Source organism: Papio anubis, chromosome 2, assembly GCF_008728515.1.
Source record: "Papio anubis isolate 15944 chromosome 2, Panubis1.0, whole genome shotgun sequence".
Classification (NCBI taxonomy): domain Eukaryota; kingdom Metazoa; phylum Chordata; class Mammalia; order Primates; family Cercopithecidae; genus Papio; species Papio anubis.
The window spans coordinates 84,073,393-84,100,932 of NC_044977.1; the positions used below are offsets into that span (position 1 = coordinate 84,073,393).

The window sequence follows — 27,540 nt, forward strand, 5'->3', positions numbered from 1 at the left end:
CGGTGGCTCACACCTGTAACCCCAGCACTTTGGGAGGCTGAGGTGGGCGGATCATCTGAGGTCAGGAGTTTGAGACCAGCCTGGCCAACATAGTGAAACCCCATCTCTATTAAAAATACAAAAATTAGCCAGGCATGGTGGCAGGCACCTGTAATCCCAGCTACTCAGGAGGCTGAGGCAGGAGAATCACCTGAACCTGGGAGGCAGAGGGCAGAGGTTGCAGTGAGCTGAGATCACACCATTGCACTCCAGCCTGGGCAGAAAGAGTGAAACTCTGTCTCAAAAACAAAACAAAACAAAACAAAAACCAACAACAACAAAAGGACGCTATAGTAAGAAAGACATTGGACTTGGATACTATTATTATCGGAGATGAACCTGATTTGTTCTTTATGCCCTTGAATGAGTAGAACAAAGGCCAGTGTATGGAAGCTTCAGGGGAATTTATTTCCTCTCAGTGTAGAAAAAAACCTCTCCAACAGGGGAGCGCAAAGGAGAGATTAACTATTCAATATTAGTTTCCTATTGCAGCCGTGACAAATTACCACATGTTTAGCAGCTTAAACAACACAGATTTATTAGCTCACAGGTCAGAAGTATCCTGGTATAGCACAACTCAACTGGACTTTTTGCTTCAAGTTCTACAAGGTCAAAATTAAGTATCATCAAGGCTGTGCCACCCCAACCCCCCCCCTTTTTTTAAAGGTTCTTGAGATGAATATGCTTTCAAATCATTTAGGTTGTTGGCCAAAGCCACTTCCTTGCATTTGTAGGTCCAAGGTCCTGATTTCCTTGTTGGCCATCAGCTGGGGGCCACCCTGAGCCCTTAGAGGCTTCCTATGGTTCTTGCACATGATGTGGCCCCTACATCTCAGAATCAGCAATGACACATCAAATCCGTCTCACACTGAGGATCTCTCTGACATCCTCATCTGCTGCATCTCTCTCTGCCTCCAACCAGAGAAAGTTCTCAGCTTTCGAAAGGTACATGTGATGAGATTGCACTCACCCAGATTATCCAGGATAATCTCCCTATTTTAATGTCTGTAATCATAATTACAGATGCAAAGCCTCTTTTGCCATATAACGTAACATATTAGTAAGTTTTAGAAATAGAAAGTGGACTTCTTTTTCATTCTGCCCACTACATTTCACCCTCTGACTCCCAAAGATTCACATTCCTCTCAAATAAAAAATACGTTCACCACATCCCAAATCTCCAAAGATCTCATCCCATTGCAGCATCAACTCAGTCCAAAATCTCATCTAAATTTCATCAGTTCAAAAGTCCCATTGTCTAAATCACTTATATATGGATGAGGCTCTGGGTATAATCCATTAAATACCACTCCTGGGGACATAATTTCTCTCTTTTAGTGGGCTTGCAAACTGAAAGAAACAAGTTATCTGCTCTCAATAGGTAATGGTGGTGGAGGCATAAGATAACAGTTACAGATGAATATAATTTTCAAATAGGTGACAAGTAAGGTAAGATGGAGCCACTGGTCCACTTCAGTTTTAAAATTCAGCTGGGAAATCCATGAGGTTTTAAAGTATGGGAATAGTACTCTGTGATTCTTGCCTCTGTGCTCAAAGCCTACAGCACCCAGTTTTTCCAACTGTTCTCTTACCCCAATACTAACCAGGCCCAATATTGCTTAGCTTCTGAGACCAGATGAGATGAGATGCATAGGCTGAAGTGAGTGACCAGGACACTGTGTAATGTAAGAAATAGAATAATGACTCTTTAATAAGAAAACTTTGTACTAGAAAACTGTCACAGTGGGAGATTGGTGCAATTTTTTTTTTATGTCCCCAAATGAGAGGGACAAAGAACAGTGCATATAAGGTTCAGGGAGGTGTATTTTAGCTCAGAAATGGAGTTCAACAGAGGAATGCAAAGCTGGTTGAAGATTAACCACCCACATGTACTCTTCCATGAGGTTTTCCAAAGTCGTTCTTCCCTCATCAGGCCTGGATGCTTATTTTGCCTTCTTTCTCATGGTATGTCATTCAAAATGGGTGGGGTTCTATCACAGAACTGAGAAGCCATGAGTCAGATTTAGTTCCCTGTTAAAAAACACTAGATGTTTGCAGAGGATGAAGGGACCGCAGATAGCAATGTTTGTAATTAAAAGAGCGAGTTTAGACATCAGACTGACAGTGCTTGTACTCTCAAGTCTTACCACCCTTGCAATCTTGGGCATGTTACCTAACTCTGTCAGCTTGAGTGGCTGCACCTTTTCCATGAGGTGGTAAGTCCTATGCGGTGGATTGCTGTGCAGAGCAAATCAGGCACTAGATGGGAAGCATAGGCTTTACATATGATAGTCCTTGTGTAAGTTATAGCTGCTGTTGTTATTGTTGAAATTAACATTTGTGGTCTTATATTCCAGGAAATATATTCCCTTTTCCATTAGACAGTCAAGTTCCTTGAGACCTGAGATGGTGTTTCATTTATCTTTGCTGTCTCTGCATTGCTTAACATGTGTTAGGTGTCCAATAATTATTGAACTAAATAACTACATTTTATTGTTTCTCCCTATGACATTGCCAACATAACACAACTGGCCAAATATTAATAGAATTTCATTCTATTAATTTCCGTGGTTTCCAAGACCATAGCATCTAAAGGACCAAGATGAATCTGTGGAAAAATCTTTAATGCAGATTCAGCAAAAGGAGCACATTATCCATTAAAACAAATTAAAGAAAAACGTACATGTACAGAGATTCAGATAGCGTAGTTTTAGGCTCCCAAATGTCCATTTACTTGTGACAGCTGAAAACTAATTTACCAATGACTTCGTACTGTATTTATCTATTTCCATGGAAACTGTTCCCTGTCTCTCTAGAATTTGAAGCCTTCTGTGTAAGACGAATATCTTTATGAGAATCTACATGGCCTTATACATTCTGCCCCCTCCGCAGCCCTTACCTCTTGGATCTCATCTCTCAGCATTCTCCTCAGCATTCTTTCCACTCCAACAACCCTGGGAAACTTGCTGTTCCCCAAATCCTCTAGGCATGACATCACCCCACTGAGAATGCATGCACTAGAACATAAGCTCTGTGAAGGCAGGTATTCTCTGTGTGCCCTACCTGGCAAATAGTGGGCTTTTGGTAACTGAAAATGATTCAGTTAGACACAATGGCAGTGCATTAATGCTAGTGAATGTCAGAGCACAGAACAAGGGGGCAGGGAAGGTGTTCTGCCAGGCTGCCTTGTTTAATGTGCTGTCAGGAACACTAATAATCATTAAAGAGCAAAAACAGTCATAAGGATACATTTCAATGATGATTGTGTACTGTGTGTCAGTCCATATATTTATCCCAACTTCTCTACCTGATGAGATAGCCATGACATCCATGAGGAAACTGAGTATTAGAGAAAATCCAGTAACTTGCCCAAGGTCATGCACCTAGGAGGTGGAGAGGACAGGATCTTACTCTAGAGGATGAATTTAAAGATTTTATGAGCTTTATTTTCCAAATAGTGAGGTTTTATTTTCAACTTTTATTTTTAACTTCTTGCTTTATTGTGCATGGACAAAGAATGTAGCTTGTATATTAACTTCTGCCTTTTGGAATCCACCTGAGGTTTTCCTTGGTGACTGGGTATGGGCTCAATCTTTAAATATTTCATTGAGTCTTGAAATGGAAGTTTCTGGATCCAAAGTTCAGTGTAATTGTCTATTAATTTAGGCTTATTAATTCTACTATGTAAATATTTTAGGTTATTATTTATAAATGCTTGGTCAAAGACTGAGACAGATATTAATATTTGAAAGTGATTCTGTTTTTGTTTTTTGTTTTTTGTTTTTTGCCCCACTTCTCCTGTGAGCCTAACCATGTTTGCCTTTTAAGTTTTAATATCTAATATGGACATCGGTCTCAGACAACTGCTGTTATGATAAAATTCTTTCATTTTCAAATACTGAAGAAAAGAATGGGAAATGAGACTGAATCAAAGGAGAAGTAGGGAAGTGACTATAGTGAAATAAGCCCATGGAGGTGTCAACTTCAAATATCAACTCAAAGCCAAGTGGTGAAATGGGGTCAGTGTAGTGAGGCGATTAGGAGCAGTGGCTCTGGAGTCAGGCTGCCTGGGATAAATTTCTGCAGTACAGTTCAGTAGGTTTTCTTGGGCAAGTTAATAACTTCTCTGTTTCTGTTTCTTCAAGTGAAAAATGGTGATAATAAAATGGTGATAATACCTACCTAGGGAGGTTATTTTGAGGATTGAACACATTAACATTTATTAAATACTTAAAAGAGTGCTTAGCGCATAGCAATGTGTAAGTAACTGTTAGCTATTATCATCTTTCACAGCAGACTCCTTTTGGTCGAAAGTACTGTAGGACTTCCAGGCTTATACGTACAGTGTCATTTGTTCTGTTTCATTTAATCAATCCATCAGTGTTTGTTTATTGAGCTCCTACTGTTGGCAGGCACTGTGTTAGGTACTGGGAGTGTAATGGGCATAGAGTTACTGTGCTCATGGAGTTTACCACTCCATGCTATACACAGACATGGATTAATTAATTTTATAAATTAGTGTAAAATTGTGGCCATGTTCAATGACATGAAGGAAAAGTACACAATGCTATGAGAGTCTATATGAGGGTATGGAATGTTAGACTAGTCTAGAGGGTCAGCTGTTGACCTTCCTGTGATATATTTGCAATATATGGCTGCGTAACACATTGCCGCAAAGTTAATGGATTAAAACAACAAACCTTTATTATCTCACAGACTCTGTAGGTCAGGAATTTGGCAGTTGCTTAGCTGGGTAATTCTGGCCCAGCGCCCCTCATGAGGTTGCAGTCAGGCTGTTGGACAGGGCCATAGTCATCTGAAGGCTTGAATGGGACTGGATGATCCACTTTCTTGATGGCTCATTCACATGGCTTTTGGCAGGAGGCCTCAGTTCCTGTCACATGGGCCTCACCATAGGATGTCTTGATATCCTCATGACGTGGCAGCTGCCATCTACCAAAACAACTGATCCAAGAATATGAGCAAGAAAGAAGCCATAATTTCTTTAAGCCTAGGCCTCAGAAGTCAAACATGTCACTTCTACCTTATTCTATTCATTAGAAGTAAGTTACTGAGTCCAGTCTACAGTGAAGGGGAAGACATTTAGGCTTCACCTTATAAAAAGAATGCTGAAGAATTTGTGGACATATTTTAAACTACCCCCTGAGGGGTAATTATTTTTTCTGAGATTGGCTAGTATGAGTTTTGAAGATATCCTAGACCAAGGGTTGACAAACTTTGCTATAAAGGGCCAGATCGTAACTATTTTCAGCTTTGCAGGGCCATATGTTCTCTGTCACAACCACCCAGCTCTGCCATTGCAGCATGAAAGCAGCCATAAATAATGTGGAAATCAATGTGCATAACAGCGTTCCAATAAAACTTTATTTACCAGAAGAGATGGTGGGCTGGATTTGGTCTGTGGGCTGAAGTTTGATAACCTCTATAGACAAAAGGGAATAAAAGGGTGGAGTATTATTCCAGATGGAAATAACAGTATGTTTTAGAAAGAAGAGAATTATTGTGCATTTAAGATACCTAAAACATACTTGGTTCTCCATCCCTCCATGTACTGAGAGGTTTATTGAAACACTATTTGTAATGGAAAAAAGAGTAGGAAACACTTATTTATAGAATTACTTATTTAATATCATTGATAAAGTTTGGAAACATAAATATTATTGAGGTAAAAACCAAAATGCAAAAAAGCTTTGTGCAATAGACAGTTGGTATTTCTGTAAAAAACAGCATACTGTATTGTTAGCTTTATATTATTTATGAGGACATAAATATGTAATGAAAGCACAAAAACATGCATGAAAAAGATAGACACCAACTTCAAGATGATGGTTACTCTCTGAAAGGATAGAGGTGGGAAAGATTGTGGGTCTTCAACAATTTCTGTTTCTGTTTTAGAAAAACTTTTAATTATGGTAAAATACACATGATATAAAATTTACCATCTTAACCACTTTTAAGTGTACAGTTCAATAGTGTTAAGTATATTTACATTGTTGTACAACCTATCTCTAGGACTTTTTCATCTTGCCAAACTGAAACTCTGTACCTGTTGCACAACTCCTCATTTCTGCCTGTCACCACCCCTGGCAAGCACCATTTCACTTTCTATTTCGATGAGTTTGTCTACTCTAGATACCTATCATAAGTGAGATCATGCAATATTTGTCTTCTTGTGACTGACTTATTTCACTTAACACAATGTCCTTGAGGTCTATCCATGTTGCAGCAAGCATTAAAATTTCCGTCCTTTTTATGGATGAATAATATTCTGTGGTACGTTTACATGGCATTTTGTTTATCATTCATTCATCTATGGACATTTGGGTTGCTTCTACCTTTTGGTTATTGGGCTAATGCAGCTATGAACTTGGGTGTACAAATCTAAAGCAGAGTTTTGACAAAATGAATGATTGATTAAATAGCACACTGTGCAAATATAGTAACCTGAGGCTCTTCTCTCCTCCTATTCTTCCACAGCACATTCTAGTTAGACTTTCACTCCTGCCATCCCCCAAACTGCTCTAGTTGAGGTCACTAATGACCTTGACTAAGTCCAGTGGTCAATTCTCTGATATAGATATATATAATAGAGATCAATTCTCCTATTGATCTCTGAGTGGCAGTTGATATGATGGCCATGCTCTCATTATGGACACAGCTTCTTCACTTGATCTCTAGGATGCCATGCTCCTCTTTCTCTTCCTACTTCACTGGCTGTCCTTCTCAGGCTCCTTTGCTGCTTGCTCCTCACTTCCTGACCCTTCACTCTTGGAGTACCCCTGTGCTCAATACTTTGATCTCTCTTCTTTCTATACTCAGTCCCTAGTTGATTCATCTAGGTTTTAAATACTGTCTATTCACTAATCCCAAAGTTGTCATTGTAGTTCTTACTTCTCCCCTCAAATCCAGACTCATCTATTTGATCACCTACTCAGCATCTTCACTTAAATATCTAATATCATTACAAACTTAACACATACAAAACCAAAACTCTTAGTTCCCATAACTCTCACCTTTCCTTCCCAATCTTCCCTATCTTGGTAGTCCACTTCTATTCTTCCTGTTGTTCAGGCTAAGAGCCTTAGAGCCATCTTTTGCTTCTCTCTTTAGTCCTCAGGCAATCTATCAGGAAGCCAAGTCTGCCTCATGTTCAAAACATATCTAAACTCAACTTCTTCTCCTTGCCTCCACTCTGCTACCATGGTCCAGGGTTCTATCATGACTTGCAGGAGTTATTCCAGTTACCTCTAACTAGCCCCAATGGGTCTGTCCTTATCACCACCACCCTGAAACCATGCTGCAATACAACATTGGGAGTACTCATTTAAGAAAGTGCCTCATATCATGGTTTGCCTTTGCTCAGACCTTGCAATATCTTCCCGTTTTTCTCAGAGTGAAATCAATGTCCTCACGACAGACTCCAAATGTGGAGCTCATCCTCTCATTCCCACCCACCCCTGCACTTCTTTGGCTTTCTACTTTCCCCATCCCTCATGCAACTTCAGCCACACACTTAGCCTTCACTGTTCTCTCTGCCTGGAATATCTACACTGCTTGTTCCCTCATTTCCTTTAGATGAAGATTGTCCAGTCAGTGGCCTACGGGCTGCATGCTACCAGAACGGCTTTGAATGCAGCCGAACACAAATTCATAAATTTTCTTAAAACATTAAGAGATTTTTTTGTGACTTTTTTTTTTTTTTTAAGCTCATCAACTATCATTAGTGTTAGTGTATTTTATGTGTGGCCCAAGACAATTCTTCTTCCAGTGTGGCCCAGGAAAGCTAAAAGATTGGACACCTCTGCTTTAGATCTTTGTTTAAGTGTCACCTTTTCATGAAGCTTTCTCTGACTACCCTATTGAAAGTTGTAATTGATCCGTGCCTCCCTAGTATTTCCCATTCTACTTCTCTGATTTATTTTCCTTTATAACATTTATAACAATGTGGTTTAGTCTCCTTTTAAAATTATCGTGGCTTTTCCACCACTGGAATCTGGAATTAAAAAGAAAAACAAACAACTATGAAGGCTGGGATATTGGTCTGTTTGGTTCACTGCTGTATTTCTTGTATCCCCCATATCAAATTATTATTTGAGCATCTGAATCTCCCATGTCTTAAGACTGACATGAGTTGATGTTTGAGATTATAGTGTTCCTTTCCTGTTGATTCCTCCAATTGGTGTTGGTCCATAATAGTGGCAATTTAAAAACATGTCTTCAAATTCTTTGGCACTCCTTCCTTTAGGAAGCAGGCTTGTGACTGCTTCAACAGAGCATGACAGAAGTGGTGCTATAGGACTTTCAAGGTTAGGTAATAAAAGGCCATGTAGTTTCTTGCTCATGTGCAAGAAACTGACCTAGAATTCATGAGCATAATACAATGGTGGCGGTCTGATGCCATTAAGTTTGGGGTGGCTTATTATACAGTAATAGATTTCCAGAACAATAATGGGAAAAAGCCAGATAAACATAATAATTACCTTTGGAATGAAAGTTAAGTTTTTAATTGTTGTTATTATTATTATTATTTGGTCTGTTGAAGAAAGTACGTGGTGTGTGTGAACATTATTCTGCCAGGTTCATCTTGGAAGCTAGTGTCCATCCAGATTAACTCACTAGACTCTAGACTCTCATTAACGCCAAGAAGTATCATTCTGATGAACCACTTGAGATTTCATGCTCAAAATTCTAGGCTCTTCATATATTTTCATGTTGATCAGCTGAAGGAGCTAGCAATTTTGCACTAGCTAAAGCCAACCTTGTCATGAAATTACAGGAAAATATATAATGCGGGGATTGATGTCACTGTGAGATATTAAATTTTGTGATGCTGCCAATTTTCTTCTCTTATTTTTTTCTGTTGTTTTTAAAAGTGAGAATGGGTGGGACTAGAAATACCAACCAGAGGTCCTCATTTCAGAGTCAGCTGTCTATTAAAAATCTGGATAGTCTCAGAGCTGGAAGAGACACCTATTCATAAAGCTCCTGATTCTGCGGATCAGAGAGGGGAAACAGCATACCCAAAGTCTCATGCTGGGACTGCAGGCTCCTGACTTTTGACTTCTAGTACAGTGCTCTTTCCTCTCAATAAGTGGTTCTCAGCCCAAAGTCTGGTTCAAAGGTAAACTTCTGGGGTGATGATCCAGGCTCTGTGAACCAGCTGGCATGGTACACACCATTTTGCTTGTATGTGCTTTTGTGTCCATTTCCAGAGAGAATCCACTCCTCCCATTTGATTTTTACAGAGATGTGTGACTCAGAAAAGTTTAAGTACCATTGCACTTCATGATTTAATAATATTGTCATGTGAAAACTATCTCAGTAAGTTAAATCTTATACTCATTCATACCTATATGAGAGGACATCAAATTCTCCTGGGGAAATTCATTAATTGTTTAGGATTAGTGCATAATGGGTACATCTCTCAGATGGTTAGGGGCAGTTGGAGCCTCCAGCAACCAATTCATCCTACTGTCTGTTTAGAAAATTTGGCAAGCAATCACACGTTAAAATCACTTTGGTGATTCAAAAGCAACAAACAATACAGGACTAATAAGGTATTATTTTGCCTTGCAGCCTTTGCAGTTCTTAAAGCAGAGAGAGCTGAGATCTCTGTAGATAAAGCCTGAAAACTCATAGGCTTAACTTAATAGAAGTTTATGTTTACTTCATATCACCATGCAATGTAGGTCTTCAGCAGCCTTTCAAATGATGTTTCAGAAATGTGGGCTTCTTTTATCTTGAGGCTACACTGTCTTCTTGGATATTGAAGTCCTTCACTTCTAGCTAGTCATCACACAGCGGGGCCTGTAGTAGGGTGGGGGGAGGGGGTAGGGGGGAGGGATAGCATTAGAAGATATACCTAATGTAAATGACGAGTTAATGGGTGCAGCACACCAACCTGGCACATATATACATATGTAACAAACCTGCACATTGTGCACATGTACCCTAGAACTTACAGTATAATAAATAAAAAATAAATAAAAAATAAAAACAGGTGTTCAAACAAAAGAAAAAGAGGGAGAGTTGAGGACCAGTTAGGAAGTTTTTATGGAAGTTGATTGAGTTGCACATTTCTAACCACGTTCCACTGGCCAGAAATAAGTCCCATGGCCCCATCTAGGTAGTGGTTGTGGGGCCTTCTAGCAACAACTCTATAGTATGGAAGAGGAGCACAAACCTTCCTTGGGCAACTGGTCCTCTGCCACAGAGTGAGTATTATAATAATCCCAAATCTCAGAGATAGGCGAAGTGTTTGAGATGGGATTTTCAGACAGTCCATGTTGTCTGGATATAGATTACAATTTTCATTTACCTGATACCTTAGGAATCAAGGTGATCCTCATAATCTATGAAGTCAGGGTTGAAAAATATTGTAATTAAGAAAATTACAATTCTTGGATAATTGGAGATTTTATTTTATTTTTAAAGGAGTGACACAGAGGGTAAGGGCCCAATCTGGATTTTTAGCTGGTTTGTATTATAATATAATTTGTATAATTATAGCAAAGAGAACTCTGTTTCCATTTTTGCATAACTATTGCTACAAGTTTAGCTTTTTTATTGCATGTTTACCCTTGACAATGTTTTTGTGTTTGGCAGAAATTACAGCAGCACCTGCCTCTACCCTGGGATTTTTATTTTCACTGTGTTGCTTAGTCGTTTCTTCATTATTTTTCCTTGTTTTATACAAGCCTAACCTCTCTCTTCAAGTTATAATTTTCATTCTGGAACTTGGAATTGTTATGGCATGAAATTATTATGAATTGCATTCCTGGCTTTTAAAAAGATGATTTCAGTGCCACCTGGCATCAGAATGGGTGATCTGTGAAATGTATTTCTTCTAACAGTTGCTACAGAGAAACTCTGACAAGTGACTTACTTTTTGTTTTCTTGTCTATGAGTTTTTATTGGTCCAGTGAACTCCAGCAATCTTGGAAGTAATGTTGAGGACCAAGTAGATTTTTTCTTTGTATAGGTTGAAATCTCATAGGATCCACCCAATGCTATGTTGGCACTGGGTTGTAGTGACCCATGAAAGCTGGAAAAAAGCCATATATTGATTCCAAATTGATTGGAAACTTGTTCTAATAACTAAAGTTACAAATTAAATATACAAACACACAATTAAATAGATTACATTAAAAACTCATAACTTCCTAATTTCTTATTACACTTTACTATTATCTAAGATCTTGAGGTTGTTACATTTATTGTGTCTGTGTGGTAGAAAATGCCATACAATGGGGGGTGCTATTGTGTCTCCCTTCCCAAGTCTGCATTCAGGGATGCCACTTGGGTAGCTTGATATTGGCCATGGTAGGTGCAGGTTTTTTAAATGTCCAGCAGGCCACTGTGCTCACCATATACAACATCTTCATTTGGTAGTGCTGAGGCTTGAATGAGACAAGCAGTGCTAGGAACATCACAGATGCTCAAAAAGGACAGCTGCCTTAAGGTCCTTCCTTCAGAAAATCTCTGCCATTTTCAGAGTCCAAAAATGGTAGTGTTGCCAGATGATTGCAGTCCAGTGCCTCTAGAGGGACACAGGATCTCTTTCTATTTCTCTATTCATAAATGTTTGGTAATAGTTGACTTCATCCCTTCCCAGGGATATGTTAGGGGAAAAAAATATCCTGACTGATGCAAGAGCATTTTGAATAGTTAGGAAGCATAGTTTTCAAATTGGAGGTTGAGAAAGAGCTTTGTACAGGGTGGCTGATTTGTGCCAGTGATTAGTTTGAGAAGAAAATATTATTTTCAGATTCCTGGTCCAGAGCTGTAGCATTAACTCCCCTACACTGGTCCTTGGACATGTGCCCTGTGGTCCACCTGTAAGATTTCTTGGGCCACTGGCAAATATACTAAGAATAGCATAATAGGATGTGGGCAAAAGATTGCCTGCTTATCTTATCCTGGATAGGACTGTCTTTTATTGTGGGTCTTGAGTGTTCTGATAGCTTTTACATTAATGTGTCCTATCAAAAAAATTTTTGGACAGAATCTCATTCTGTCATAGGCTGGGGTGCAGTGGTGTGGTCTCAGCTCACTGCAACCTCTGTCTCCCTGGCTCAAGTGATCCTCTTGCCTCAGCCTCCCAACTAGCTGGGATTACAGGCATGCGCCACCATGCTCAGCTAATTTTTGTATTTTTAGTAGAGATGGGATTTCACCGTGTTTGCCAGGATGGTCTCAATCTTCTGACCTCGTGATCCGCCCACCTCGGCCTCCCAAAGTGTTGGGATTACAGGTGTGAGCCACCATGCCCAACCCCATGTCATATCTTTTTGAAGTGACAGTGATAGTAGATGATAGTGGTGGAGGTAGAGTTAATTTTAAATGCCTTTACTTGCAGAAAGCTAGAAATGATATTGATTCCCTTTTTTAACTCCTTTTTTTTTAAAAAAAGTAAATGTTTGTGATTCAGTGGTTCTGAAAGTCTAGAACTACCCCATGTTGACTCTAAACTGATTTTTGTGGAAGCAGAAGTAAGTATTGATAGAATTATTCCATAGGTGACCTGAATCAGCAGCATGCGTATGTGTGAGCACTTTTGTTTACTCCTGCCAATTTCTCACTCTCCTAAAACTGTTGATAGTTAAGAAAATCCAAGTGTGTGATCTGAGCACACATTGTCCTTATCTCTCTCTTCTGCTAAGGCAACTTTTCAAAGTCTCAACAGAAGTGTTCTTTTGAGGAGAAGCATATAAAAAGTGACCCTTCAAGATAAAAATTGTAATCGTGGTGTTTGCTTTTTACCTAAATAAATGTTCATCATCGTTACAGGGGTTTTTGGGTCCACATCTGGCTTTAACAATTTTTTTCTCCCCTCTAACACTGTTGATACTAATGCCAATTTTAATTTCTTGGCATCATGATACATAAATATATCACCCACAGATGTGATTTTAAACAAGGACTGAAACTGTAAATTCGGAAGCAAGAGATTCACAGGGTTTCATCAAATCACTCTCAAAAGTGACACAGTTGTACTGAAATGGTTTTAAATTGCTCATTTCAAACCTACCTCGGTAGCAAAATGCCATGCGTGCAGCGGATTTGCAACCACGTTAGTCATTTTCTTTTCTCTGTTTCCTTGCTGTGTTTGTATTGGGAGCACAGAGTAATGTAATTTAGTAAATTATGATTTGATGGCTGGGCATCAGCCCCAGTGTTGAACAGTATTTGGACTATGATTACTTGCTGGCTTTGTCACAGTTGACATTAATTATTGATGGAAGTTTCAGAAATAGCGCATGTGCCAGGAGCTTTTCGCTGGAACGCAGGCTCCAGGCAGGAGGGATGCTAAAGAGTGTGGGGGAAGAGGCACCTGTGGCTTGTTTATGTCTGTGCACAGGGAAACTGGACCCAGCAGGCTGTGTAGTACCTCTATAAAGGTTATGGTATAACGGAAGGATGAACCGTCAGGCTTATTTCTATCGTGTTCCTCCCCAGGAATTGCACCGAAGAAGCCAGCTTCAGCCGGAGCCAGCCAAGACGAAGGCTCTCCAGACTGTCATCGAAATGAAGGTAGGAACTGTGTACTTTTGTCAGAAACAGTTATGCCTTGGGAGTTTGTTCTAACTTGGTGGTGCCTAATATAAACATGAAATGAACCTTGTGTTTTTCTCTAGGCACCCTGCTGGGTGCTTTACTTCTGAAATTTTTTACCTTCCTGGGCACATTTAATTTATTGGCCCTTTAATTAGGATTCCTTTTCTGGGCAAAAGAATAAAGGGCTCAAGAATCCATTGACTGAAAGGAGCTGGGTTCCTTTGCAAAGCATGTCTAGTCCTAGGGAGGTTTTGTGTGTGTTTTAAAAGTAAAATTTTTAAATTATAATAATTCTTTTCCTCCTATTCACATCACAATAAAAAGCACCTTTGAGAAATTAAGAGTTGGCAAAGGGAAGTTATTTTACATGCAGTGGTATTGTTAAATAATTAAAATTATGCTATCAGCAAAATTTTCAAAATTGAAATACTTTTTAAGAAAAAAACTTTCTTGTGACCCCAGTATTTTCTGCTAACCAAGTCTGGAAGTAATAACACTTTACTAAGTACTTGCAAAGTATCCTATTTAGCTGTGCAGGCATAGATATACACTGTTTAAAGGAATAGAAAAATCCTTCTGAGAGGATTCAGGACATTTAAGGAATCATGAAGTAAATGAGCAAGGCCAAGTCATGATCTGTGATTAAGAAACTGGTCTAAATGAAACTCAATTTCTTTGCTAGTATCTAGAAATTTGAAAACTTTTTATTTACAGTTTTTGCCAGAAGGGTGCAAATAGTATTTATCTCAATAATAAATAATTCTTGATTTAATGTGTTCCATTAAGAAACACTAAGTTTATAACCGAGATGTTTGCAATCTGAAAATTCCATGCTCAAGTTTAACACTCAGGGAGTTTGCTGGTCACCATGGGCCTGCAAGAGAATTCTAAAGCTTGCTGATAGGATGATGAGTCTTCTCAATCCTTCTCGCAGCATATGATTTTGAATTATCTGTCCCCAAATTCCCAAGTTTTGAGGGAAAAGAAACTAATATGAGCTCTTGAATTATTGCCATGTGCAATTCTGAGTAGGGAATGTTTTTCTTATTCAATGACAACTTCTTCATCCAAGTGGATTTTTGTGAAAATAGTATAGGTCATTTGCTTTAAAACTATGTGTCCCCCAAATGAGGTTACATGAGTCAAGGCACTCATAATGTATTTGTAGCATCTGGGTTTGAAAAATATATTTGAAGCCACCAAATGCCAATAGGATTAAAAATAATTATTAACCCTGGCTCATCAATTGTTTTAAACTTATATAATTTAAACATTTTGAAAAGAAACTGAACATTCTACACTGGGGAATGGTAGGCCGGTGGTTCATAATTCAGAGTTTATCCTCACTTCATATTGGAATCAACCCTGATACTTGGTTAAGGCTTAAAAAAAAGAAAAGAAAAAAAAAAAGGGAAAATGAAAAGACAAAAGGACAAAAGACTTGATTTTTTTTTTTTTTTTTGCAAAGGGTGACTCAGTCCCCCTTCCACCCACCTCCACACCCACCTTCCAAAGTCAGCACAAATAGTAATGGAGAAGAGGATGTATATATAATCTATTTCCAAATTATCATTTAAAAAAAAAAAGAGTGAGTTCCCAAGGCCTTTGGAAAAAACAGGAGAAACACCTCTTCTAATGTGGTGGGTAGTTTCCTGGTAAATGTCTCCATACAAAGACAATTGGTACCTTTTTTGTGACTTTTTAAAGTAGAAAAATATGTTTGATCCTAGTTTGTTGTTTCTAGCATTATGTTTTATTATAAAACAAAAAATCATAAATAAAAAACTCAGGTTATCTACATGAGAAGGCAGAGAAACTTGAATTCTAGGGCAAGTTCATATCCATATATTATCAGTAAATTGAACCTAGAGTTCTCCTTCTATGGATGGCAATGTTGCTGATTTGTAGGCATAAGGCATTTGTATTTTTAGGACAAATGAAGATCAATATAATTTTCAGGAAACTGAGCCTCAGGTTTTTCTGTTGTCTTTTTGGTTGCCTGTTAACTTACAAGAGCACTGCCTTCTGTCTTGTCAACAGAGAAGTCTGGGTCCCATTAGCATCTATCCTCAACATACCTAAATTGAGTTATGGAGGCAGTTGGTAGAGGGTCATCTCAGCCATGTGTATAGCTCAGGCTGGAGGCTGTGATCTCATCTAATTTTGTACATTACACCTCTATGAAATTGGTGGGAATATTGTACAGGCTTTAGAGTTGACTACCAAATCGAACTGACCCTTCAGCCTAGTGAGTGGAACTTGAGACCCTGTTATATTTTAACCCTGGGTAAACATTGGTGTCATTTAGTGCCTTGATAGAATTTAAAATTAAGAAGAGATTTCTTGGCAGGGCGCAGTGGCTCACACCTGTAATCCCAGCACTTTGGGAGGCCGAGGCGGGCAGATCACAAGGTCGGGAGTTTGAGACCAGCCTGACCAACATGGTGAAACCCCGTCTCTAATAAAAATACAAAAATTAGGCCCAGATGCAGTGGCTCACGCCTGTAATCCCAGCCCTTTGGAGGCTTAGGCGGGCGGATCACGAGGTCAGGAGATCGAGACCATCCTGGCTAACACGGTGAAACCCCGTCTCTACTAAAAAATACAAAAAATCAGCCGGGCGTGGTGGCGGGCGCCTGTAGTCCCAGCTATTCGGGAGGCTGAGGCAGGAGAATGGCGTGAACCCGGGAGGCGGAGCTTGCAGTGAGCGGAGATCTCGCCACTGCACTCCAGCCTGGGCGACAGAGCGAGACTCCATCTAAAAAAAAAAAAATTTAACCAGGCGTGGTGGCGGGCACCTGTAATCCCAGCTACTCAGGAGGCAGAGGCAGGAGAATCACTTGAATCTGGGACACGGAGGTTGCAGTTAGCCAAGATCTTGCCACAGAACTCCAGCCTGGGAGACGTTGTGAGACACTGTCTCAAAGAAAAAAAAAAAAAAAAAAAGAAGAGATTTCATAGACTAAATTGGGCTCAGAGATTATCCTTATTTGTTTCTTGCTTTTTAGAGGAACTAAGGGTGTGCTTCAACCCCCATTGTCCCCATATACACGCTTTGCATAAACTCACAAAAGACTTTTGTTGTGAAAGTCTGTGAAATCTTGCCTAAATTTAAGCACTATTTAGAACCACAGTCTGGTAGTTCTAGATTTTTGTGTACCCGCCCTGGACTTTGGAGTTGTGAAAATGTGTTTTTCTGGGGTGAACCTTGGGAAATATCATCTGCCTGCGTCAAATTGGGGGCAGTTCTTTTGCAGACATCACATCTACTACCAGCCAGTTGAGCCTGGGAGCTAAAGTTACCTGAATGAAAAATGAAAGGAAGCCAAGTGAATAAAGTTATTTGTAATTTATCTTCTTGCAGGAAGCTTCAACTTTTAATTTTGATCCTGATTTGGTCTGGCAGGTATGTTCCAAGTTTGCACTTAGAACATTGTGTGTGTTTCTTGGAAAATTAGTTTCTTGTAGGTATTGCAGTGCTCCTCCTTTTGCTTTTGTGTCTAAAGATTCTTTACTAAGCTCCTCTTTTCTGCTCTTATGGATAACTGTCAATAAGAATGACAGTTAAAAGGCTTGTTTTCTCTTTTTTCTTTCTTTAATGCTAATTCCTTTGAAAGAATGTGTAACGTATTTTTATTATAAATTTGACATGACATAAACATGACATCCAAAAGTTTTACTTTCTTGTGTCATTCATAAAGCCAATTTTTTTTTTTAAGAAAATGAATGACAGTAATGGCAGTTCTTGTCAAATAATCTCAAACCCCTTTTTCATTGTGAGAACTTTTAAGTGAAGGAAAATCTATTTCTAAGTGGCTAAACTCAAAAGGAATTTATTGGAAAAAAATTTACTGGAAAAAAACAGGGGTATTACTTTCGGGCACATCTTGATCCAGAGGCTCAAAAGATGTTAGCAGATCCCATTTTCTCTTATTCCATCCCTTATCTTGTCTTCCTTCATGTGAGCTCTATTTTCAGGCAACCTCTCCCTGCCTGTGAGCAAATGGCTATAGCAGCTCCAACAGTCACAAATGGAAGGGCAGGGAGAATGTTGTGCTTTTTAAAAAATGTAAAAACCCAACCCTTAGAGTAATAATAATTACTGAGATGACACATAAAACTTCACTCCAAACTTAGCAGCTGAGGCTAAAAAGAAAATAAATAGAATTTTCTAGATCTCATTTGCTTAAAACATTAAATGATATTCTTTGGGAAAAACAAACATTTTGCTAGTACAGCAGAAACTATCAGATTTTCAGCAGAATTTATCAAAGAAGACATATATGAGTGACATAAGGGTTTTAGTAAAAGTTTCAGAATATGTGCTTGATTTGGTGAACTTGTTAACTAAAGTGGATTAAGAAGCCAGAGACATAATGTGAAGTTAAAAGTAGTATTTCGGTGGTAATTGAAGTGAGGATTGTGGGTATTTAACTTTCCAGTCCCATGGTCAGCGAGAGCACTTGTGTGCCTTGAGTTGTTCCTCTTGAGTGACATTTGTCCCCACCAGGCTTTTTTTTTTTTTTTATTGGAAGTAAGTAGTAAGCAAAATAAGACTGAGTTCCTCTGAGTTGCTGAAGTGTAAGTGGTACTATTGGTGAAAGAATACGATTTTGCATTCAGGTAAAACTTTAATGCAGAGGTTAATTTTTTTGTTATAAAAATAAGACTTTACTTTGTCTTTGTGCCCAGGCAGATAACTGTTGTTCTGCATGGAGCTGACCTGCAGCTGGGTTAAGTTTCACTTAAAAGGTATCTTGATATTTGGTCAAATTTAGCCTGCTTAGTTCCACAAAATATGAAAGGGATATACTGGAACACTGTGAAGTCAAGAACTACTATTTGGCAACTTTCCTGAGTTTCATGTAACTAGGAAGGGGAGAGAGTTCAAAGGCAAACCTAGACTACTGAACACAACCCAATACCCATTGTGAACTTGTCTGAGTCCTGGAATCTGGTCAGGGACACTATGAAGTAGCTGACACTTGTTTGACTGTAGGGCCTACCTAGGTTTATTTCATTCACCTTCTTCTCCCAGGATGCTGTGTTCATATGAAATTTGTGCCAATCCCAGTTTTTCTAGTAAAGCAATTATGATGATGGCTTTTAGGCCTTAAGAGTATGCCCCTGCTCCTTTTGTGGCTATTAGAAACAATAACAGCACTAACAACAACAGTGCCACCTGCACCAGCAGTAATACCCAATGACAACAACATCACTACCACACATGAGGGCTACAGCACTTGATGTGCAATAAACCTGTGAATAGGCACAGTTATCTCCATTTCACAGATGAGAAAGCTATGGGTTAGAGAGGATAAGCAACCTGCCCATGGTCCTGCGGCTAGTCAGATTGGCAGCTGAGATTTGAACGTAAGTTTCCCCTCTAAAGCTCTTGTGCTCTTTACTCCTTCTTTCTGCCTTTACTAAAGATAGGCCATAGGTTCAAATGTTTTTTCTTTCAATATTTACTTTGGAAATTGTGCCTTGAGGTTTGCATCCTAGAATGGGTAGAGGCAGCTCATGAGAGATGGAGTGGCTTATGTGATATTTTTGGAAAGGTGCAGAGCTGTACTTTGTGTTAAAAGGTAAAACTCATTCTTTTTACATGTATGTGTTATCATGGCTCCAAATAGGGCTCCAAATATGTATGTTACAGCCAACATATGCCCTGTTTCTCCCCCTGCATTTTAAGTCATGCTCTGAAGTCTTTTTTTAATAGCCTGGTGTGATAACTTGTTCAAACTTGTAAAGGACTGCGTGTTTTGATGTGCAGTGTGCATTTACAATATTAGAATTATCCTTTAGCTTATTTTTTTTTTCCTTGGGAAATTTCTTTACCTTCTCATTTTCCAACTGGAACCCCCAATATAAAACAACAACAAACCCCTTTATCCCATTTAACTATTTGCCTTAAATAATGGGCAAAATGTGAGTTTTAAGTGATGGTCAAGTCAAATGTTAGCTCTGGATGATACATGGTTGTCACTTAGAAGCAAGTAAGATATTTTTTTAGAAGCAAGTAAGATTTTTTTTTAGAAGATGAGAATTCTTTCCCTTTCCTCCCAAACTCTTCTTATGATGTATTTGACTCTAAATGTTTGACTAAATGTTGACAGTCAATAATTCCTGCTATTACCCAGGCTAGTTTTTGTGAATCTAACTGCTGAAGTTGAATCATAAGCACCAGGGTTTACTGAGCAACTATTTTGTGTGCAGCACCATGGTGAGGCCTTCAGAAAAACTGAGCTCGAAGTCTTTAAGGAGCTAATGGAATGAAGTACATAAACCAGGTTGTAAAGTGACTTAAGAAGGGCAAATGAGCTATGAGGAGTCAAAGGATATCAAATAAGAGAAGAACATAGAATGCTTTCTGGAGGAGGTAGCATTTGGAGAGAGCCTTGAAAAACTGGTATGATTTTGGTAAAGGGGAATATGGTTTATAAACAGCGGAAACTATAAGAGCCACGAGTCTAGTAAGTATAAGGAGTGTCTTTGGAAGAGCAAATCATTCAGTTTGGTTGAGAGAAGACATTGTAAGTTTAAAAACTGTGGTAGATCACATTAAACCAGTAGAAAAAGAAGGTAGAGAGAAAGAAATAGTAAACATAAAAGCTAACGTTAAATAAATAGAGAATAAACATATACTAGAGAGGAGCACCAAAGCTAAATGCTGTTTCTTTGAAGAGATTAACAAAAATAACAAATCCTGGTTAGAATCATCAAGAAGAGTAGAGACAGCAAAAATAACCAATATCAGGGATGAAGGGAGGCATCACTATAAATCTTATTAACATTAAAAATATGAGAGGATTTTATTAGCAACTTTATGATAAATGAAAAAATTCTTTTAAAAACACAACTTGTCAAAACTTGCTTAAGAAGAAATAGAATATCTGAGTAGTCTTATATATTAAATGAAATGATTCTATAATTTAAAATCTTACCACCAAACTAAAAACCTAAAAACCCAAACCAAACAGAAACAATTAGAGGCCCAGATGGCTTTTTTCAGTGAATTGTACCAAATGTTTGAAGAGGAAATGAAATCAATCGTACAGAAACTCTTCCAGAATAGAAAAAGAGGGAGCATTTCCCATCTTGTTTTATGAGGCCAGCATATGTTTGATATTCATACCCAGCAAATATATTACAAAAAAGGAAAATTACAAGCAATCTCCTGAGTAAACACTGATGATAGAAAATATCCTAGTGAATTGAACTCAATGACAAATAAATGACATGACCAAGTGGTGTTTATTTTAGGAATGTAAAGTTGGACTGATATTTGGCTATCAATCATGTTAGCCACTATATTAAGATGATAAAGGAGAAAATGAGTATAATTCATAGGTACAGAAAAAGCATTTGATAAATGCAACATCCATCCCTGGCCCCCAAAAATGTTTGTAAGAAACTCGGAAGTAGAGGATTTTCTTAATCTAATAAGAATAGTTACAAGAAAGCTTTAGGTAATATCATGTTCAATGGTAAAATGTTGAAAGCTTTCTCTATGATATAAGGAATAAGACAATATGCCAGTTACCATCACTTCTTTTTTTTTATACTTTAAGTTCTAGGGTACATGTGCACAATGTGCAGGTTTGTTACATATATATACATGTGCCATGTTGGTGTACTGCACCCATTAACTCATCATTTACATTAGGTATATCTCCTAATGCTATCCCTCCCCCGTACTCCCTCCCCACAATAGGACCCGGTGTGTGATGTTCCGCTTCCTGTGTCCAAATGATCTCATTGTTCAATTCCCACCTATGAGTGAGAACATGTGCTATTTGGTTTTCTGTTCTTGCGATAGTTTGCTGAGAATGATGGTTTCCAGCTGCATCCATGTCGCTACAAAGGACACAAACTCATCCTTTTTTATGGCTGCATAGTATTCCATGGTGTATATGTGTCACATTTTCTTAATCCAGTCTGTCACTGATGGACATTTGGGTTGATTCCAAGTCTTTGCTATTGTGAATAGTGCCGCAATAAACATACGTGTGCATGTGTCTTTATAGCAGCATGACTTGTCATCCTTTGGGTATATCCCGGTAATGGGATGGCTGGGTCAAATGGTATTTCTAGTTCTAGATCCTTGAGGAATTGCCACACTGTTTTCCACAATGGTTGAACTAGTTTACAGTCCCACCAACAGTGTAAAAGTGTTCCTATTCCTCCACATCCTCTCCAGCACCTGTTGTTTCCTGATTTTTTATTGATTGCCATTCTAACTGGTGTGAGATGGTATCTCATTGTGGTTTTGATTTGCATTTCTCTGATGGTGAGTGATGATGAGCATTTTTTCTTGTGTCTGTTGGCTGTATGAATGTCTTCTTTTGAGAAGTGTCTGTTCATATCCTTTGCCCACTTTTTGATGGGGTTGTTTGTTTTTTTCTTGTAAATTTGATTGAGTTCTTTATAGGTTCTGGATATTAGCCCTTTGTCAGATGAGCAGATTGCAAAAATTTTCTCCCATTCTGTAGGTTGCCTGTTCACTCTGATGGAAATTTCTTTTGCTGTGCAGAAGCTCTTTAGTTTAATTAGATCCCATTTGTCAATTTTGGCTTTTGTTGCCGTTGCTTTTGGTATTTTAGACATGAAGTCCTTGCCCATGCCTGTGTCCTGAATGGTATTCCCTAAGTTTTCTTCTAGGGTTTTTATGGTTTTAGGTCTAACATTTAAGTCTCTAATCCATCTTGAATTAATTTTCATATAAGGAGTAAGGAAAGGATCCAGTTTCAGCTTTCTGCTTACGGCTAGCCAATTTTCCCAGCACCATTTATTAAATAGGGAATCCTTTCCCCATTTCTTGTTTTTGTCAGGTTTGTCAAAGATCAGATGGCTGTAGATGTGTGGTATTATTTCTGAGAGCTCTTTTCTGTTCCATTGGTCTCTATCTCTGTTTTGGTACCAGTACCATGCTGTTTTGGTTACTGTAGCCTTGTAGTGTAGTTTGAAGTCAGGTAGCGTGATGCCTCCAGCTTTGTTCTTTTGGCTTAGGATTGTCTTGGCAATGCAGGATCTTTTTTGGTTCCATATGAACTTTAAAGCAGTTTTTTCCAATTCTGTGAAGAAAGTCATTGGTAGCTTAATGGAGATGGCATTGAATCTATAAATTACCTTGGGCAGTATGGCCATTTTCACAATATTGATTCTTCCTATCCATGAGCATGGTATGTTCTTCCCTTTGTTTGTGTCCTCTTTTATTTCACTGAGCAGTGGTTTGTAGTTCTCCTTGAAGAGGTCCTTTACATCCCTTGTAAGTTGGATTCCTAGGTATTTTATTCTTTTTGTAGCAATTGTGAATGGGAGTTCATTCATGATTTGGCTCTCTGTTTGTCTGTTCCTGGTGTGTAAGAATGCTTGTGATTTTTGCAAGACTAATAAAGAAGAAAAGAGAGAAGAATCAAACAGATGCAATAAAAAATGATGAAGGGGATATCACTACCGACCCCATAGAAATACAAACTACCATCAGAGAATACTATAAACACCTCTACGGTTACCATCACTTCTATTCGATAATGTTATGGACATCCTAGGTATAAAAATTAGAAAGAAAAAAAATAAAACCAATTTTATTCACAAGTACCTTAATTGTGTCTGTAGAAAATATCAGTGAATCCATATATACAATATTAGATTAGTAAATACATTTAGCCAAATGGCTGGCCAGTATTTTAAAATGAATCTTATTTCTACATACTAGTTATAAACAATTAGGATATGAAATTGAGAAAACAATATCACTTACACTGGTATTAAAAAACCCCAAAGATATAAGAGCAAGTCTAACAATGGCTATACAAGACCTAATTTAAATGAAAAGGTACAAAACATAACTAAATGTAGATAACTAAAAGTTTTAAACAAGTGAAACAGCTGTCAGCAGTAGGGTAGATAAAACAGTAATGGAATATTCATGCAATGAAATGCTATATGGCAATGAGAAGGACCAAGCTATTGTCATATGCAATAGCATAAATGAATACTATCCCCAAAATAACGTTGAAAGAAGCCAGCCACAAAAGAACATATATAATATATGTTCCCAAAACAAGCTAAACTAATTGGTAGTATTAGATGTCTGTATAGTAATTAATTTGAAGAAGAGGAGGGAAAAGTGAATGTTGGGAGGGCCAGGAAGGAGGTATCTGAAGTACAGGTAATATTCTTTTTCCATTATATTCTGTTTTGTGATCTGGTTGGCCCAAATGTGTTTACTTGATCACAATTCATCATTCTGAAAACCTATGATTTGGGTTCTTTCTAATATTATATTAATACTTTAATTAGAATGTTCCTTTAAAAATAAAGGAAAAATAATTCATCAATAAAAAGATAATTCAATTATAAAACTGGGCAAAGGATTTAATTAGACATCTCTCCAAAGAAGAATACAAATGGCCAATAAGGACATAAAAAATACTCAACATCATTTGTCATTAGGGAAATGCCAATCAAAACCAGCATTACATGCAACTTCTCCCATACTAGGATGGCTAAAATACAAAAGACAGACAATAATGAGTGTTGGGGAGGATGTGGAAAAATTAGAACTCTCATATGTTGATGGTGGGAACATAAAATGGTAAAGCCCACTTTGGAAAACTGTTTAGCAGTTCCTCAAAATATTAAACATAGAGTTACCACATGACCTAGAAATTTCACTTGTAGGCACACACCCAACAGAATTGAAAACATATGTCCACACAAAACACTGTTCACAAATGTTCATGCTACCATTATTTATGATAGCAAAATGCAAAAACAACCCAAATGTCTATCATCTGATATATGAAGAGACAAAATAAAGTATATCCACATAGTAGAATATTATTCATCAGTAAAAAGTAATAAAGTACTGATATATGCTGTAACATGGATGAATCTTGAAAACATTATGCTAAGTGAAAGAAGTCAGTCAGAAAAGGCCGTGTATTATATGATACTATTAATTAAATGTCCAATATAGGCAAATTAGGGACAAAAAGTGGATTAGTGATTGCCAGGAGCTAGGAGGAAGGAGGAAAGAAGAGTTACTGCTAATGGGTACTGGACTTTGCATGATGAAAATGTTCTGGAATTAAATAGCAGTGATGGTTGCACAAACCTCTGAATTGTACACTTTAAAACGGTGAATTTTATGGTATGTTTATTATGTCTCATGAAAACTGTTATTAAAAATAAAGGAAAATATTACAAAGGAAATGATCAATAACTTTGCTTACTTAAGGCTTACAAGAGATTCTTAAGGGCATTCTAAATATGGAACGAAAAGAATGATACCTGATGCCACAAAAACACAGTACGTAGCCCATAGACCCTATAAAGGAACCACACAATCAAAACCACAAAGCAACCAGCAAGCAACTTCATGATAGGATCAAAACCTCACATGTCAATATTAACCTTGAATGTAAATAGTCTAAATGCCCCACTTAAAAGTCACAGAATGAAAAGTTGGATAAAAAGACAAAATTTATCTGTCTGTTGTCTTCAAGAGACCCACATCATATGTAACAACACCCATAGGCTCAAAGTAGAGTTGGAGAAAGATCTACCATGCAAATAAAAAACAAACAAACAAAAAAGGAGCAGGGGTCACTATTCTTATGTTGGATAAAACAGACTTTAAAACCAACAATAGTTAAAAAGGACAAAGAAAGCCATTACATAATGATAAAGGATAAAGACTTTTCTAACCTAAAAATGTATGTACCCAACATTGGAGCACTCAGATTGATTAAAAAATATGAACTTGTAGACCTGTGAAAAGACTTAGACAGCAACACATGATAATAGTGGGAGACTTCAACACCCCACTGTAAGCATTAGAGAGATCATCGAGACAGAAAACTAACAAAGAAATTCTGGACTTAAACACAACACTTGACCAATTGGACCTAATAAACATCTACAGAATATTCCACTCATTAACCACAGAATGTATGTTCTTCTCACCTGCACACGGAACATACTCCAAGATCAACCACATGCTCAGCCATAAATCAAGTCTCAATAAATTCAGAAAAATTGAAATCATACTAACCATATTCTTGGACCACTGTGGAATAAAAATAGAAATCAGTACCAAGAAGATCTCTCAAAAGCACATGATTACATGGAAATTAAACAATTTGCTCCTGAAAGACTTGAGTAAACAATGAAATTAAGGCAGAAATATAAAAATTCTTTGAACTACATGAAAACAGAGACACAAGATACCAAAAGCTCTGGGACAGAGCAAAAGCTGTGTTAAGAGGAAAGTTTGTATTGCTAAATGCCTACCTCAAAAAGTTAGAAAGATCTCAAATTAACAATCTAACATCATTCCTAGAAAAACTAGAAAAACAAGGGCAAACTTACCCCAAAGCTAGCAGAAGAAAAGAATTAACAAAAATCAAAGCAGAACTGAACACAATTGAGACCCAAAAATGCATACAAAGAATCAATGAAACTAAAAATTGGTTTTTGAGCAGATAGATTGATAGATCATTAGCTAGATTAACAAAGAAAAAAAGAAGATCCAAATAAGTACAATCAGAAATGACAAAGGTGACATTACAACTTATCCCACAGAAATACAGAAGACCGTCAGAGACCGTTATGAACACCTATATGCACACAAACTAGAAAATCTAGAGGAAATGGGTAAATTTCTGGAAACACACACTCTCTCAAGATTGAATGAGGAAGAAATGGGAACACTGAATGGACCAATATTGAGTTCTGAAATTGAATAAGTAACAAAAAAACCTACTAACCAAAAAAGCCTTGAACTGGACGGATTCACAGTTGAATTCTGTCAGACATACAAATAAGAGCTGTGCTAGTTCTACTGGAAGTGTAACAAAAAGTCAAGGAGCACAGACTCCTCCCTAACTCATTCTACAAAGTCAGTATCACCCTGATACCAAAACCTGGCAAAGATACAACAAAAAAAGAAAACTACAGGCCAATATCCCTGATGAATGTAGATGCAAAAATCCTTAACAAAATACTATCAAGCCAAATGCAACAACATCAAACAATTAACTCACCACAATCAAGTAGGCTTCATATTTGGAATGCAAAGTTGGTTCAGCATGTACAAATCAATAAGTGTGATTCACCACATAAACAGAATTAAAAACAAAAACCATATGATAATCTCAATAGATGTGGAAAAAGCTTTCAATAAAATCCAACATCCTTTCATGATAAAAACCCTCAAGAAACTAGGCATTGAAACAACATACCTCAAAATAATAAGAGCCACCTATGACAAACCCATGGCCAACATCATATTGAATGGACAAAAACTGGACGCATTCTCTTTGAGAACTGGAACAAGACAAGGATGCTCACTCTCATTACTCCTAATTAACATAGTACTGAAAGTGCTAGCCAGAGCAATCAGGCAAGAGAAAGAAATAAAAGGCAACTAAACAGGAAAAGAAGAAGTCAAGCTATATCTCTTCACTGACGATGTGATTCTATACCTAGAAAACCCTAAAGACTGCCAAAAGGCTTCTGGAACTGATAAACAATTTCAGTCAAGTTTCAGGATACAAAATCAATAACAAAAATCAGTAACATTTCTATACACCAATACTGTTCAAGCTGAGAGCAAAATCAAGAATGCAATCTCGTTTATAATAGACACACACACACACACAATACCTAGGAATACATCTAACCAAGGAGGTGAAAGATCTCTATGAGGAGAACTGCAAAACACTGCTCAAAGAAATCACAGATGACATAAACAAATGGAAAAACTTTCCATGCTCATAGAGTGGACGAATCATCATTAAAATGGCCATACTGCCCAAAGCAATTTGCAGATTCAATGCTATTCCTATCAAACTACCAACGTCATTTTTCCCAGAACTAGAAAGAAACTTTTCTAAAGTTTTTATGGAACCA

General features: G+C 37.8%; 1 protein-coding gene across 13 annotated transcripts in view; it reads left to right on the forward strand.

Annotated features, from left to right (window-relative positions):
- Positions 1-27,540, forward strand: part of ERC2 (ELKS/RAB6-interacting/CAST family member 2) — a 1,259,367-nt gene that overhangs the window by 285,214 nt on the left and 946,613 nt on the right. For all 13 annotated transcript variants that reach the window (XR_001899786.3, XR_001899782.3, XR_001899781.3 and 10 more), the window contains one exon: positions 13,519-13,593. Coding sequence is in view for 10 of the 13 variants with exons in the window: in XM_031662799.1 (XP_031518659.1) it covers positions 13,519-13,593 (75 nt within the window). In the remaining 3 variants the exon portion in view is untranslated. The remainder of the gene's footprint in view (positions 1-13,518; positions 13,594-27,540) is intronic.